Source organism: Homalodisca vitripennis, chromosome X, assembly GCF_021130785.1.
Source record: "Homalodisca vitripennis isolate AUS2020 chromosome X, UT_GWSS_2.1, whole genome shotgun sequence".
In the NCBI taxonomy this organism is placed as follows: domain Eukaryota; kingdom Metazoa; phylum Arthropoda; class Insecta; order Hemiptera; family Cicadellidae; genus Homalodisca; species Homalodisca vitripennis.
The window spans coordinates 136288172-136302614 of NC_060215.1; the positions used below are offsets into that span (position 1 = coordinate 136288172).

Sequence of the window (14443 nt, forward strand, 5' to 3'; positions counted from 1 at the left end):
TTAAGCCATTTGATTCTGGTTCAATGGGTTATAAATGTGTCTATACCTTTGTAACCAGGATACTTTAAAACAAATTTATTTTTCTTTAATACATTCCCATATAAGCTACGGGATCAGTGTATATGGAGCTACTTCAAATAAAAACCTTGAAAAAATTCTTTATACTACAAAAAAATCAATACGGTTAATTCTAAATTTACCATGGCAAGCAACCGTTAAACATTTATTTGCACAATTAAGAATTTTAACTGTTTACAGTCAATACATATATGATACAATAACTTACACAAAATTTAAAAATATGCCTAACTATACCACTCATAAATATAATACTAGGAGTGGTATAATTTTTGAAAATCATAAATTAGAGCTGTTTAAAAAGAAAACTGAATACGCCGGTACACGATTTATTCAATACATTCCTATTGACATAAAAAAAATTGAAGGAATCAATCCGTTTAGAAATAAATTAAAAAATTATCTCATATCACGATCATTTTATTCTTTTGAAGAATTTTTTGAGGGCTTGGGCCATTAAACAAAAATAAAAATTGAGTTGATTTTAGTTGTTTAAATTAACAATATTTATGTTAAGTTAACATAAGATTTTAGATAGGTTAACCTGTATCTGTGATGATATTAGTCTATCTGTATTTGTGACACTATTCTGACTGTATTTATAATATTACAGCTTTGAATAAAGATCTATGACTATGACTATATTTGTATCTCGTTTTTAAATTGTTGATAGCTGACTTTTATGAAGTTCTCAGTATCTCATTAATTTGTGTATTTGAAAATAAAAATAATGGCAATCCCTCTGATCAAATTTTATATACCTAACATAAAAATTCAGCCTTTTTCCATTGGGCCTGATTTAAAAATGGCCCAAAATTACTACGTCAAATTTACATACACATCTCAAATGTCACTAAAACTCCTCGTTCTGCCAAAGAGAAACATCCAACCTGTTTTTACCATTTTGCTTAAGAAGGACTTTTGATGGTTTGTTTGAAAAAGTCAATATTCCTGTCTCATCTATGTTGAGGATATCGCTACGTGAAATGTTATGCTTTTCATAAATGGACAGCAGTAAGTTATAGAACTTCCCTACTGCAACTCTATTGAATCCTTTAGCATGTGCAAGATATGTCTACTCAGGATTCTTTATAGAAAACTTAACATGTTTTATGAGAAAGCTTTCCTGCTATTTATTTCTCTTTGTTACAATTATTTGGTATACCGTTTGTTACTGCTAACTCAAAGTAAAATTTGTGGAGATCATGTATGGTTGAGCCAAATAATCTTTCTTCAAAAAAGAGAACATGTTAAACAATTTCTCTTTCTTGAGCCTCAGAAAAAACTGTTTGAAAACAACCCAATCACTTTTCTGCAGCAAATTCAGCAGTAATGTTTTGTTGGCAACATTTTCTTGCCCTATCTTTCAGGGTGGACTGCAGAACGAAGAAAGCCATAGCTGCTTTCCTGCAGCCTAAATGTCATGCAGTGACCTCTGATGTAACTGCAGCTATGCTTCTCTCGGATCAGTTCAGTCTAGGAATCTTTCTCACAAAGTTGCACAAACTATATAATTTTGTTAAAATAACAAACATGTAAGCCTAAACATTAAAATGAGGTAATATGTTTATTATATTTTAACAATACTCGACCTGTAATCAATTTAAGACAGCTTACGTTAAAGATCGGTATATTAACTGACACAATATTTCAAATATTAAGATGTTTGCAGTTGATACTTTAATCATTGTTTTTTTGCTTATATTTGTGATTAGTGGTATTTTTATTGATTATTTTTTTACAACAGATATCATACAGCAATACAATAACTCCCAATGGTGTTTCGATGAATGTTATGATAACGATCAAAAGAGAGGAAGAATTGGTGTTCTATGTTTCATGGGAAATACCACTAAAAAGCAAGCTTTTTAAGGGCACCAAGTGATTTTTATCTACAATTTATTGTTAAACTCCTGTCATGACAGATTTATTATTATTTTTTACACATTATATTAATAATTACCTGTGCAGAAATTGGACTAGTTGGTGAAATGACGTCATCATCATCGTATACTCTATTCTCGACAAACTGGGTGTCTGACAACGCCCAGAACCGGCTGCCAATGTTGCTCACTTCCACACACGTTGTGGCCACTTCTGACTCCAACGAGTCCAGAGCCTTCAGTGTGGAATGTGTCTCACTCAGCAACTTCTGTAACATTTGGTTTACAGCAAACCCTGCATTAGTTTTCTCATCAAGTGTGCAGCCTCCAGTAGCCACAATTCCGAGTTCAGAGTATTCAGTGCGGAATGTGTCTCACTCAGCAACTGCTGTAACATTTGGTTACAGCAAACCCTACATCAGTGTTCTCATCAAGTGTGTAGCCTCTAGTAGCCACAATTCCGAGTCCAGAGTATTCAGTGCAGAATGTGTCTCACTCAGCAACTGCTGTAACATTTGGTTACAGCAAACCCTACATCAGTGTTCTCATCAAGTGTGTAGCCTCCAGTAGCCACAATTCCGAGTTCAGAGTATTCAGTGCGGAATGTGTCTCACTCAGCAACTTCTGTAACATTTGGTTTACAGCAAACCCGGCATTAGTTTTCTCATCAAGTGTGTAGCCTCCAGTAGCCACAATTCCGAGTTCAGAGTATTCAGTGCGGAATGTGTCTCACTCAGCAACTGCCGTAACATTTGGTTACAGCAAACCCTACATCAATGTTCTCATCAAGTGTGTAGCCTCCAGTAGCCACAATTCCGAGTCTAGAGTCTTCACAGTGTGTAACACCTGAGGCACTGCATAATTACAAAAAGAAACAGTATCATTTTAATCTATAGGTCTGAAGCTATGTGGTGGGCTAGGCATTAAATGGTTTAAATCCGTGGAGAAGAAAAGTTTAATGCTCGTTGTATCCCCAAAAATGCTTTAATAACATATAACAATATCAGCAAAATTGTTACAGAAAATAAAACGTTTTAACCTTTGATATGTTACTTACTTTACCTCATTTACTCCTCCAACACAACTTAATTTGGCAATTATTGTTGGATTCAGTACTCATATGTGTGTGTGTGTGTGTGTGTGTGTGTGTGTGTGTGTGTGTGTGTGTGTGTGTGCACGCGCACGTGTGTGCGTGCGTGAGTGTGTGTGTGTGTGTGTGTGTGTGTGTGTGTGTGCGTGTGTGTGTGTGTGTGTGTGTGTGTGTGTGTGTGTGTGTGTGTGTGTATACAACTTAGTACTAGGATATACTTGATCTGACTCCTGTGGTCACTAAAAACCCAGTTGGGCTTTGGCCTCACCACTGGCTCAAACAAGCGCAGTTGTCTTGTTCTATTGATGATATCAAATCAAATCCTCTCAAGCAGACAAAGGCAGTGAAAGGGGACTGTGATGACCTCCTTGATGTCACTGACAAATATTAAGAAGAGGAGGGGTCCAAGGTGGGACCCCTGAGGTACACCAGAAGTCGCAATAAAGGAAGAGGATACCTGGAAACCAAATCCGAGAAACAGCTTTCGGTCAGAGAGTTAACTCCCAAACCACTGTATCATAATTCCAACAAAACACTGGAGAGACAGAAGGTTAGTATCAGTAGATCTGCCAACCAAACGTCCATGCTGCTCATCGTTAAGAATTTGCTAAAAGAGGGGTATCATGATGTCCACAACAAGGCTCTCAAACTATTTTATGTTATATTGATAGAACTAACAACAAGTTAAAAAAAGGGAGACTGATTAAGTTACAAGACACAAATATAATATATTAATTATGATGAACTAATTTGTAATCTTATGCCTTAGCTTTGTTGTGTATGCTTACTTTGTAATGAACTATCAATTTTTTTTGAAGTAAACATTGAAAATTCAACTACCACCCCAATCAAAAAATATTTTTATAATACATTCTACCGATAATATTGAGATATATAACAACTACTGTAGGTTTTGAAGTAACATACCTGAGAGAACTGTTGCATGTAAGTCAGAAGCTGGGTGTCAGCTGCCAAACTCCATTCATTCCTACATTCTCGCATCTTTCCCGTGTCCCATGCTTGCTCCCCCTACATCACAGAAATATATATCCCACAATATAGATATGAATAAACATTGTGTCAAAAGAATACTCATCACATAACAGATCTTTTACTCACTCTGCAGTATTTTACTCTTGATGCTACATCTGAGAACTGCTTTATTGTTATAAATGTTTATGATAATCCATGAAAAAAGGGAGAGAAGAGAGGTGATGGATGCTGGAGGAGGAAGAGTAGAAAAGTAGGGTATTGAACATTTAGAAGTAATTCTCGTTCTTCTACTTAGGTTCGTTCTTCAATTAATACTTTTGAATACCTTCACGCACATATCACTAGACATGCTAGAAGGATGCTTTGTAACTACAAGTACCCTGGTGGCAAATTCTCAGTGTATAAATGTCACAAGTCAGTGAGTCTACAGCATGAGTTGTTCTTATTAACCTTTCTCAACAATTTTCCGCATGGTCACATTTGCTTGTGAAATGGATTTGTCATCACTCAAGAAACTTACAAAAGTGCCCTGAATTGAACCAACTAAGAAACTTTCTTCATATAAAAATGTGCTCCCAAGGAATGGTCGTGAATGACAGAAAAATTTAACTAACACAAAGGGCAAAGTGAATAAAAAGTAGTATCTACTGCCTAGATTTAGCAACAACTATTTGTGAAGTGAATCAAGAGCTAATTCTAAGTAGCAGTAACTTAACCCGTTTGGAACAAAAGTAGAATCTACTAGGTAGTTATTGCTACTAGAGTAGAATTCACGTGGAAATAACATCTTAAGGTTGATATACAACTAACTGTTGCTTTTATCAAATATCAAATGTACTGATAGAACGAGCCAGAACTAAAATAATTTATTGCTTGCCACTATAAATGATTATTTTTTCCCTTTGTGCCCTTCATTTTCATTATACTACAATGTATTAAATAGTTTTCCAGTCTGCTTTTAGGGTACAAAACATCTTCTTAGAAGTTAAAAATAATAATATTCTCACCCTAGTCAGTAAAAGAATGTTTTTCTTAGCTCCAGCAGATTTAATAAAATAATGAGTAGTTTTGTTGTTTTTTCAAGTTTTACTCGGTTTTTAGTATCTAATATATTGCTTTGATCACAAAGATGTTTAATAAAAGTGTCATAAGAAAATTAGAAAAGTCTCAATAAATTTCGATTTCTGCATTTTAAAATTCAACACACAATAACAAAGTACCTATCATACATTACTCTCTTAGAAGTTTTTCTCTGATTCTTGCATTATTTCCTTGAAATTGTAACACACTCTAAGAATAAGGTAATTTTTCTGGTTTATAAAGTGTTATATAATTATAAAAGATCATTTTCCAAGAACACCAAACATAAACGTCATTGCAGGTTTAGTTTTTTTTCTTAAGTAAACTTAAACATTATTGTTTTCATTTTCAATTTTTTTCATTTTTGGACAACACTGAAATTTCAGCATTTAAAATAATTTATTACAGTTTTTTAGATCATAGTCCAAAAATCAGAAACAACAATTACTTTAACATTATATTAACTAAAAAGAACAGTATGAATAAAAATCATTCACACATTGAACTATTTATATTTACGTTGGTTCTAATTTATTTCATTCTAGCTTCAAATTAAAAAAACAGCATTCAGTGTAATATCTAAAAAAATATTTAATACTTTATATTGCTTAAAAAAATTGTACATGAATCTCAAAAACATATGAGTTTAGGCTATATTAAACAGTAATTTCTTTATTTACTCACACACAAACACATGTGTGCGCGCGCACGCACACACATATGCACAAGCACACATACCATCAATGTAATATAAAAAAAGCATTTTTTTTGTATATAACATAAAGAAATTCTAAGCCTAGTTCTTCCTTATGTCACTGAAAGACTTCCTTACGTTTATCGGGCTTATAAAGGCTCTTAGTATTGGCTTTCAATTAGATTGCCGACCATTAAAGACAAATTATTACACAAATAATTGTAAGTAGATTATTCTTATCCACTCCTTCAAATTTACAAATGTACTTGTCTATAAATAGACAATTTGATACAAACTAACAAGTCCAAGAAAAGATAAGTGTGCTCAACTAAAGGCTTATAAACATTATAAGATAAAACTGTACTTAACAACTAGCAACAACTTTTCATCAACTTCAAAGTTAAGTAGTATCTAGTTCGTCCAAAGAAATATAAGCTACAACTAGGGGGCAGTTACTAACACCTTTTTATTCACATCAAACTAGTTGTAACTTAAATAAAGGTATATAGTATAAATTTATGTGGTTTTACGGGGCGCTGATCACAAATAAGGATGTTTATTAATATTGAAAGTGGGATTAACGTTTTGTTGTTCTACTCGTATTTGTGTGCAGTGCTTCAGGTTATCTGTGTTCCTCAGTGTTATCTACAGCCAGTAGCTTAACTGAGCATTCTGTGGTACTCGGTCAGTGCTGCATCAACCAGCGTCTTGTGTATTATCTTACTGTGTATTTATAACGATACACCAGTCAACTATAGCAAATATAATGAGAGTAAACATTTACTTTAGCCACTTCATATTATTTGCAATTTTTTTCAAAACGAACATTCCTAAAAAGTAAATTATAAAAAGAACAAAAAAACAAGTGCATTTCGGGTAGCTCGAAAATTGTGTAAAAGAAACTAGTAGTTGAACGGGCTGACATTGATGCCTTCGGCCACCAGCCCAGAGGAGCACAAGGGTGACGAACAAAAAACATCTCTTGAGATAGTATCATCCAGTAAAATCTAAAATTCCTGCCATACTTGAAGTAGATACACAAAGAACTTTATAAATATAAATAAAATACCATTATAAATTAGAAGAAAACAACAAAAAGTATTTTCTGTCCATTCTGACACAATAATAGCAATCTACTATAATGTTCAGTCATTCCAATATGCACAAAACATAACTCACTTTAACCAATCAGAAAATGTAAAAAAATAAATCAACTCCAAGATGCACAAAGAAGTTGCGCAATGGCAAAAAAGATCGAAATAACAGAGAAAAACAATAAATAAACTTCACTATAGAGGTAAAAACTGTTACCAAAATTATAAAAAACAGGAAAAGTACAAAAAAACTTTTGAATTACCCTCCAACACAATTCCCCCACCAAAATTCCCTGTCTTTTTTTGTATACATGTTGTTGATCACCATGTTACCCATTCCTACCTCTCCTAAGTTTGTTATCCTCCTTCTCCCAGAAACCCTGATTCCCCAGTCTCCCAGATCGATAGACTAACTGAGATATAACCTGAATTAAAACAAGTTAATAATTTCAGTACAACGTATGGTTTGTCAGTGCCTAAAATTTCTTTCTGGAAATGAACATTATTTTAAGAAATTGTTTAAAAGAGGTTTTAGATCGTTTTATGTAACATAACTAGTGATGTGCGTCTGAGAAATACCCAACGAGCAGGTAAATACAAATCGGGTATTTACCCAATGGTAATTTCAATATCCAAAATGATGGTATTGTTAGTTTTGAGCTTTATAAAACAATTGTGTTGATCAAAACAAGGATTAAAACACAATCATATGGTGTCTTATATTTAAATTAGCAACAATATTTATCCTTCGATATTAAAAAAAGGACATCAGGGTTTTTTGGGTATTTATAATATTTTGCACTGCTATTGTCTTTCTTATTTCTCTAGTTTGATTTTATGTTTCTTTTATCAATGATAAAATGTTGGGAAAACCTTTTTATTGTTGTAACACATGCTGAAGTCAATACTTATACAATACAATAAAAATTATATTTAACTGTACTCTAATTTCTTACACGGTTATAAGGATTGGTAACATTTCATTACAATGGTATTGTACTTGTACATAGCAAAATAACATAAAAATTTAACTAGAACTTAATTTGTTACGAGGTATGAGTACACTAGTCCATAGCTCAATTTGTTTTTCAGATATCTAGTGGAAAACAGACTAAAAGACAAGGTAATTCTAAGCAATATATGGGTCAACCTCGATTTTTCTCATATTACAATATATTGTTCCAATAGTCAATTAGAGAAGGAAATGACTAGAATTTCTTGCCGGAAAGCAGTTATAGGGAGCACGCAACTGCCAGACGGTCGTATATTGCTTAGAGTTACCTATTAGTGATCAGGGGCACTGACGTGATCTGGGCTTCAAATTTGGAACTACTCGAGTTAATTTTTTTTCTAAAAGAGCAAGCAGCGCGAAGCGCTGCGCAGCGTGCAGGCATCGTGCGTGATCCTTTTTTTTATTAAAAATTTTTGATAAATTGTTATTACATATTACAATATAATGTAGGTAATGTATGTAAAACAATTTTAAACACATAATTACATGCTGGAAAGCAAAGTAAACCAATATAATCCGCCCAATACAAAATCTCCGTAAAAATCTGGTAAAGTAATCTGTGTCATTCCTTTGGCCTGAATCAATTCAGTATAGACGAAGATCACGCACGATGCTTGCCCGCTGCGCAGCGCTTCGCGCTGCTTGCTCTTTTAGAAAAAAAATTAACTCGAGTAGTTCCAAATTTGAAGCCCAGATCACGTCAGTGCCCCTGATCACTAATAGGTAATTCTCGCGGTTGCCTGCTCCCTATAACTGCTTTCCAGCAAGAAATTCTAGTCATTTCCTTTTCTAATTGACTATTGGAACATTATAATGTAATATGAGTTGCCTGCTCCCTATAACTGCTTTCCGGCAAGAAATTCTAGTCATTTCCTTTTCTAATTGACTATTGGAACATTATATTGTAATATGAGAAAAATCGAGGTTGACCCATATATTGCTTAGAATTACCAAAGACAAATTTAAAATGTCAGGACTCTAATCCTTTGTTTTTGCCATGTACATATCTGCGCACATGTCTTATGTTTTCATTCTGTGCATTGTGTTTATACTTTCAAACAAATATTTATCTTTTAATTGTATGTGTGTTATAATGATGGAAAGACGCCTTTGACACGAAATATTAATAAATAAACCGACACAACTGAGTATAGAAATGACCCAATAGAACCGATAGTCTTACCGACTAATCCAACAAATTAACCTCATAATATTTGTTACTAAATCACGTGTTAAAATGTTATAGCTTAGTTTATTTAGCCATAAGATCGATATAAAACGTTCGCTTTAGTCAACCAAAACCCTATGGAGTGACATGCACCAACTTACAACAAATTGATGCTTTCTTTTTTTATTCTATTAGGACAAAAAACTGAGAAACCTCTCATAGTACATAACCAGTCCTAAAAGGACCTTTGTGCTTATTTCCAGAGTGACAGGATTTTACGGATGGGTAAGATTGGAGGTAAGGGTCACCTCCTGTCGAGATCCATGAGGAAGGATTCCAGGCAATATATATTTCAGTAATTTTACTTTGGAAGAAAGAGAGACTAGTTCTGTACCAGCCTCTCCAGTCAAATTAGACAGGGCACACCCTTATGTCCAAGCTATGAACTGCATTTAACACTTAGGAAATCCCACCACCTTCCAACAATTACTCCCCTCAGCAGACTAGGCCTATTGATCTTCTCTTGCACACCAATATCTTAAAATTTGAGGTTAATGATGTGCCACTCCTGGACACCCACAGAATGCCTAGATTTAAATATATCCGGTGTAGGCTCAACTGGAAGGTACAAACCAGCCAGAAGTGAAGTCTCCTGAGGAATCTTGATGTTGCATTCAGAGAAATGAATGCTTTGTGCAAATTCCTGTAGGTATATTTGTTTTTATGAAATCGTGTGGACAAACAAGATAGAAATATAAATTTTCCTACCCCTCAAGTGGTAGGCTATGCTAACTCTTCATCAAGTAGTACCTAGCTATAGTTGGCTTTCATTTATAATGAAAACTTTTTAATACTTTACCAGAAGCTTCACTTTACTTAATAGCAGCTAAAAATAGCAGCTAAAAATAAGAGAGGAGAGGATGATTGCTACTTTATAGTAAGAATAGACCTAATAACTGTAGCAATTAAATATATTGAAATAGTTAAATTTTTTTATTACAGAGCACTTGAAGTTAATTAATATAATCTCTAAATAATCAAAATGCATTATTTACTTAACTTCCAAAGCATTGTTTCCTATCTTTTTAGCTTAGACATGATAGACCTATTTTTTCCATTTCCTAATTTTTTAAACCTATGTGCTCTCCAAATGAATTATAATTTCCATTAAGTTAATATTAATAATTTTATAGTGTTGTAAGAACAATGAAAAATGAGTTTCCATACATTTTTAAGGTTAAACTCATCCTGAGATGTAATTAAAATTCAAAATACCCAGTATTTACTAACATTGGGTATTTACCCTGATTCGTAAATACCTAGGTTTTTTACATCCCTAAACGTGGCTACAGTAAACATTATCCATTCAATTAAAACATAGCGTTTTTAAGAATCAACATATAAGCGTTTCCTTGTGTGTAGTTTTTCAATCAAGAAAATTCTTACTTTTAAATGTGACAGTAGGTTTAGGCCCAATCAAAATATTAAGAGTTTTAAAATACCATACAGTTTGTAAGTAGTTTGTATCTGTAGGCCTATACAAAATTAGTAAAATGGTAAGATCAGGTTTGTGCTATTTTCAAATTTATCTAAAGATATTTTTTCCCATAACATCAGAACTAACGTTCTAAGATTGTAGAAAGTTATGGTTGGGTTAGTTTAGTTAACAATATTTTTACACTATCGCCAGTTTATTTTATCGCAGCCCGCAACCGGAAACATTCTTTGTCAAGCCCACTAGAATTATGATTATGGTACTATCTCTACAGATATTTTCCAATTGTCACCACCGGTGTAAAGCAGCACCTTTACCACTCCACATTGATATCTGGGAGCATTTGAATCAACTCCAATATTAATTACTCTCAATACATCTGAGTAATAAATAAACATCATTATTTTTGCACAAAACCCCCTGCATTTACCAGTATTGTTACTTTATGTGTATAAAAACATCACAAGGGCAACAGCTGATGCAATGGTTACCTGCAGCAACAACTCGGACCCCAATACATACAGTACACACATTGAACAATTTAATATTCCTCAGCAAAAGAAAAGTTCCACTTTTAATATTAAATAAGTGTAATATTTGTTATCCTCACTTTCTTAATCCTATGTAGTGTTGTTCAGGAGAATGAATGGAATGAGGTTAATGATGTTAAAATAACGATTTAAAGCAGTTCATTTGACATTTAAAGAGTAGTAGAAGTATTCTATGTTTATTGGCAACACTTGAGATGTTAAAACATCAACAAGAGGATGTCAATATTGTTCTTGTAACAATCTGATGGCTAATAAAATATTCATTTTCTTGACAACATTGTCCTACTACCAGAACCTGAACAAAAGTAAAATTTGAAAATCTTAGAGCCAATGTACTGAAAAGTATAAAAACCCCAATTATTCTAACCCTAATTTCATGAAATGGCCTATTACATAATTTAGCTTGATTATTTCATCTAATTTGATAAACATACATTTTATATTTCAGGACGAATTCAGTATAAAAGTACCTAGGTTATTAGATAAATACAAATACACGTTAATTCTAATAAGTAAATATTTACAAGCATAATTATTTTTCTACGAAATTAGGCTAGTTTTGTTATTATAGGTTAATGACTACAGAGGAATTAAGAAACAATATCAAACTAGAGAGAATAAACTTATTAAATGTCTTAAGTAAAATACATGGGGAATCTTACCATATCTAGATGATAACTTAAACGAATACATTCAACTGAAATTTTCTTTGATATTATGTCTACTAATTGTTCAAGATACAACAATCAACACTCAACACTACACTACTAACACTAACTTAGGCCTTAAATTGAGATTTCTTTTATCTCTTGGGCTTTGGAATTTTCATATAGCCGTGACGGACACTTAGGACTTTCGCAATACACTGAATATTATAATTTGATTTTGTTTTATGTCGCGGTTATCAGAATTATTATTTATTTATTTCTAATATTAACGGAAATTCCAATACTTAATTCACAAACAGAATGTTTATAAATATAGTAATAAATTGAACAATAATATATACTACCAACTATGTACATTAAATTAATTAATTGTCAACAGGATTTTCATAATTAGGAATTTAAAATTCTACTAAAGTACTCCTTCATCTTGGTAGTATGGTTCAGCAGGCCCAGTCTACGATAGTAGCAAGACGCCGGATGCTCATGATGTTATCAGATAAGTCTGCCTCCTTAGCCAGGTTGTTACCAGAGCGAAGAATCTTTGCCAAGGGACTATTGAAGTCATAGGATGTAGAAAAACAGCGTCGGCTGAAGAGGTCACTAGATCTTGTACGTTGCGAAACTCTGATATCCACCTCAGCCAATAATTCTGGGCAGGTGAATATGCCATTGACTAATTTGTAGAGAAACAGGGCATTCGCTAAGCTTCTTCTTTAGCTCATAAGAACCAATCGAAGCTACAGTTCCAAGTCGTGGATAAACACTTCGAGATATTTAAATCCTAGTCGAACACCTAGAAGCCTGATAAATCTTATTTGCATTGCCTCAATTCTGTCCACAGCACAGGCAGTGTATGGGGGCCAAACCTGATTGCCGTACTCCAACGACTGCCCAAATAGGGTATAATACAATGCTTTAAGGTCTGCCAGATTCTTCATTCCGCTTGCGGTTCTAGTGATGGATCCCAGAAATTTGTTGGCTTCTTACACATGAAATCAAAGGGATGTATAAAGCCAAAACCAGACTCAAAACCATCCATAAACCCTTCATAACCCCAATTCTTTCAAGCTCCTTTTCCTTTGAGATAATATTTGTATGATGCTGAGTTTCGCGTTAAGTGGAAGGTCACAAGAAACACTTAGGTACATTGGTAGTCATATTGTTTGCTTGACATCTGTCGATGATACTTCCAAGGCTATACTGAAGATTTAGAATTTTAATATAATTCGTGTATATTTTATTGTCATTGATATTTATTTTTCTTTTCTGATTTATTGTACTCTCTGTGACCAACCAGTTATTATTCTTTCCTCAAGTCTTGTGTCGCTAATTATAGTTTGCCATGGTTCTTACACGTGAAATTTTGAATAATAAAATTTCTAAGGACCTAGAAGCATTAAATACCGTAGATGATATACATATTGACGTTAAACCCTTTAGTAGTTCATCTTATGCATGCTTTTAAAGAAATTATTGAAAACTATGACACTGCTACTATTTATAACTTACTCCCATTGACCACCAAATATCTAGAAAAGCTAAATGATTCATACAATAAAATATGTGTACTAGAATAATCTATGTTAGAATCTGAACTAGATAAGGATAATTTAAAATAAAGACTATCACAAGAAAATGACAGTTATGATTTAATGTTAAAGAGCGCTCTCACAAAGAAGAAAGTAACAGTTTCTTGCGTGAAGGAATTAACATATTGATAATTGCTTGTATTAACAGTGTCTCCTCCCCCTTGACAGTGAATTCTGAAATATCATCTGTACCTAGCGCCCCTACTAAACAGATTATTCAACCAGATAAAAATCTTGTATTTTCAGCTCCGTAAAAAGTGGTAAAACCGACACGTCTAATTGAGTTCGGTATTCAGACTCATAATAAATATGATATCTTAAAGGAAGAAAGGAATGAACGTCATTCAGCAGTCTCGAGCCCTGTTCTGGCTGTATCATCCAACAAAGCCCCTGTCCTTCAATCTAATAAAACGTCAAAAAGATCAAAGAAGTCATCTAATAATAATCAAGAAGTAGCCAATAGATTTCTTATTTCTACAAGGGAGGTTCGAACTACTAAGAAAAAGGGTACTTCTTCTGGCTGACAGCCATGGTCGACGGATAATGGAGATACTTTCACAACAGTTGGGAGGAGCGTACAGTGTGTCGGGCATGGTGAGGCCAGGTGTCCCACTACACCATGAAATCCACGATGTCCAGTATACTACAGCTGACCTTAGCGAGAACGATTTAATTGTAATTTTTAGTGATAAATATGACATGGGAATAGACAAAGAAAGAGATTGTTGACTTCGTTAGAACTTACTGAGAAACCAAACGTGACAATAATGACCGTTCCTTGTTGTTATGATACAGTATAATTACTCTATTTATAACATAAACAAAACTACACACAAAATAAACTAAGGAATTAAGAATATAAACTTTTACATCTATAAACTGTCAAGAACTATGAAAAATGTATCTTTCCTTAATATGACAGTAATAGAAGAACGATGTTTAAGCAAAGTTGGAATTCATATTAACTGGTTAAGAAAAAATATCTTATCAGAAGAAATTTGTCAAACAATTAAACTCATAAAGAACACCAAAATAATTGCTAGTCTCA

The 14443-nt window shown here is 33.4% G+C and overlaps 1 protein-coding gene across 1 annotated transcript in view; it reads right to left on the minus strand.

Annotated features, from left to right (window-relative positions):
- The window catches only part of LOC124369875 (WASH complex subunit 2-like), a 51295-nt gene extending 39379 nt beyond the window's left edge, over window positions 1–11916 (minus strand). Inside the window, exons 1-3 of the mRNA XM_046828011.1 lie at window positions 11801–11916; window positions 3979–4080; window positions 2042–2230 (exon numbers count right to left, since the gene is read on the minus strand). Of these exons, the coding sequence (XP_046683967.1) occupies window positions 2042–2230; window positions 3979–4080; window positions 11801–11803 (294 nt within the window). The 5' untranslated portion in view covers window positions 11804–11916. The remainder of the gene's footprint in view (window positions 1–2041; window positions 2231–3978; window positions 4081–11800) is intronic.
- Window positions 11917–14443: the final 2527 nt, after the last annotated feature.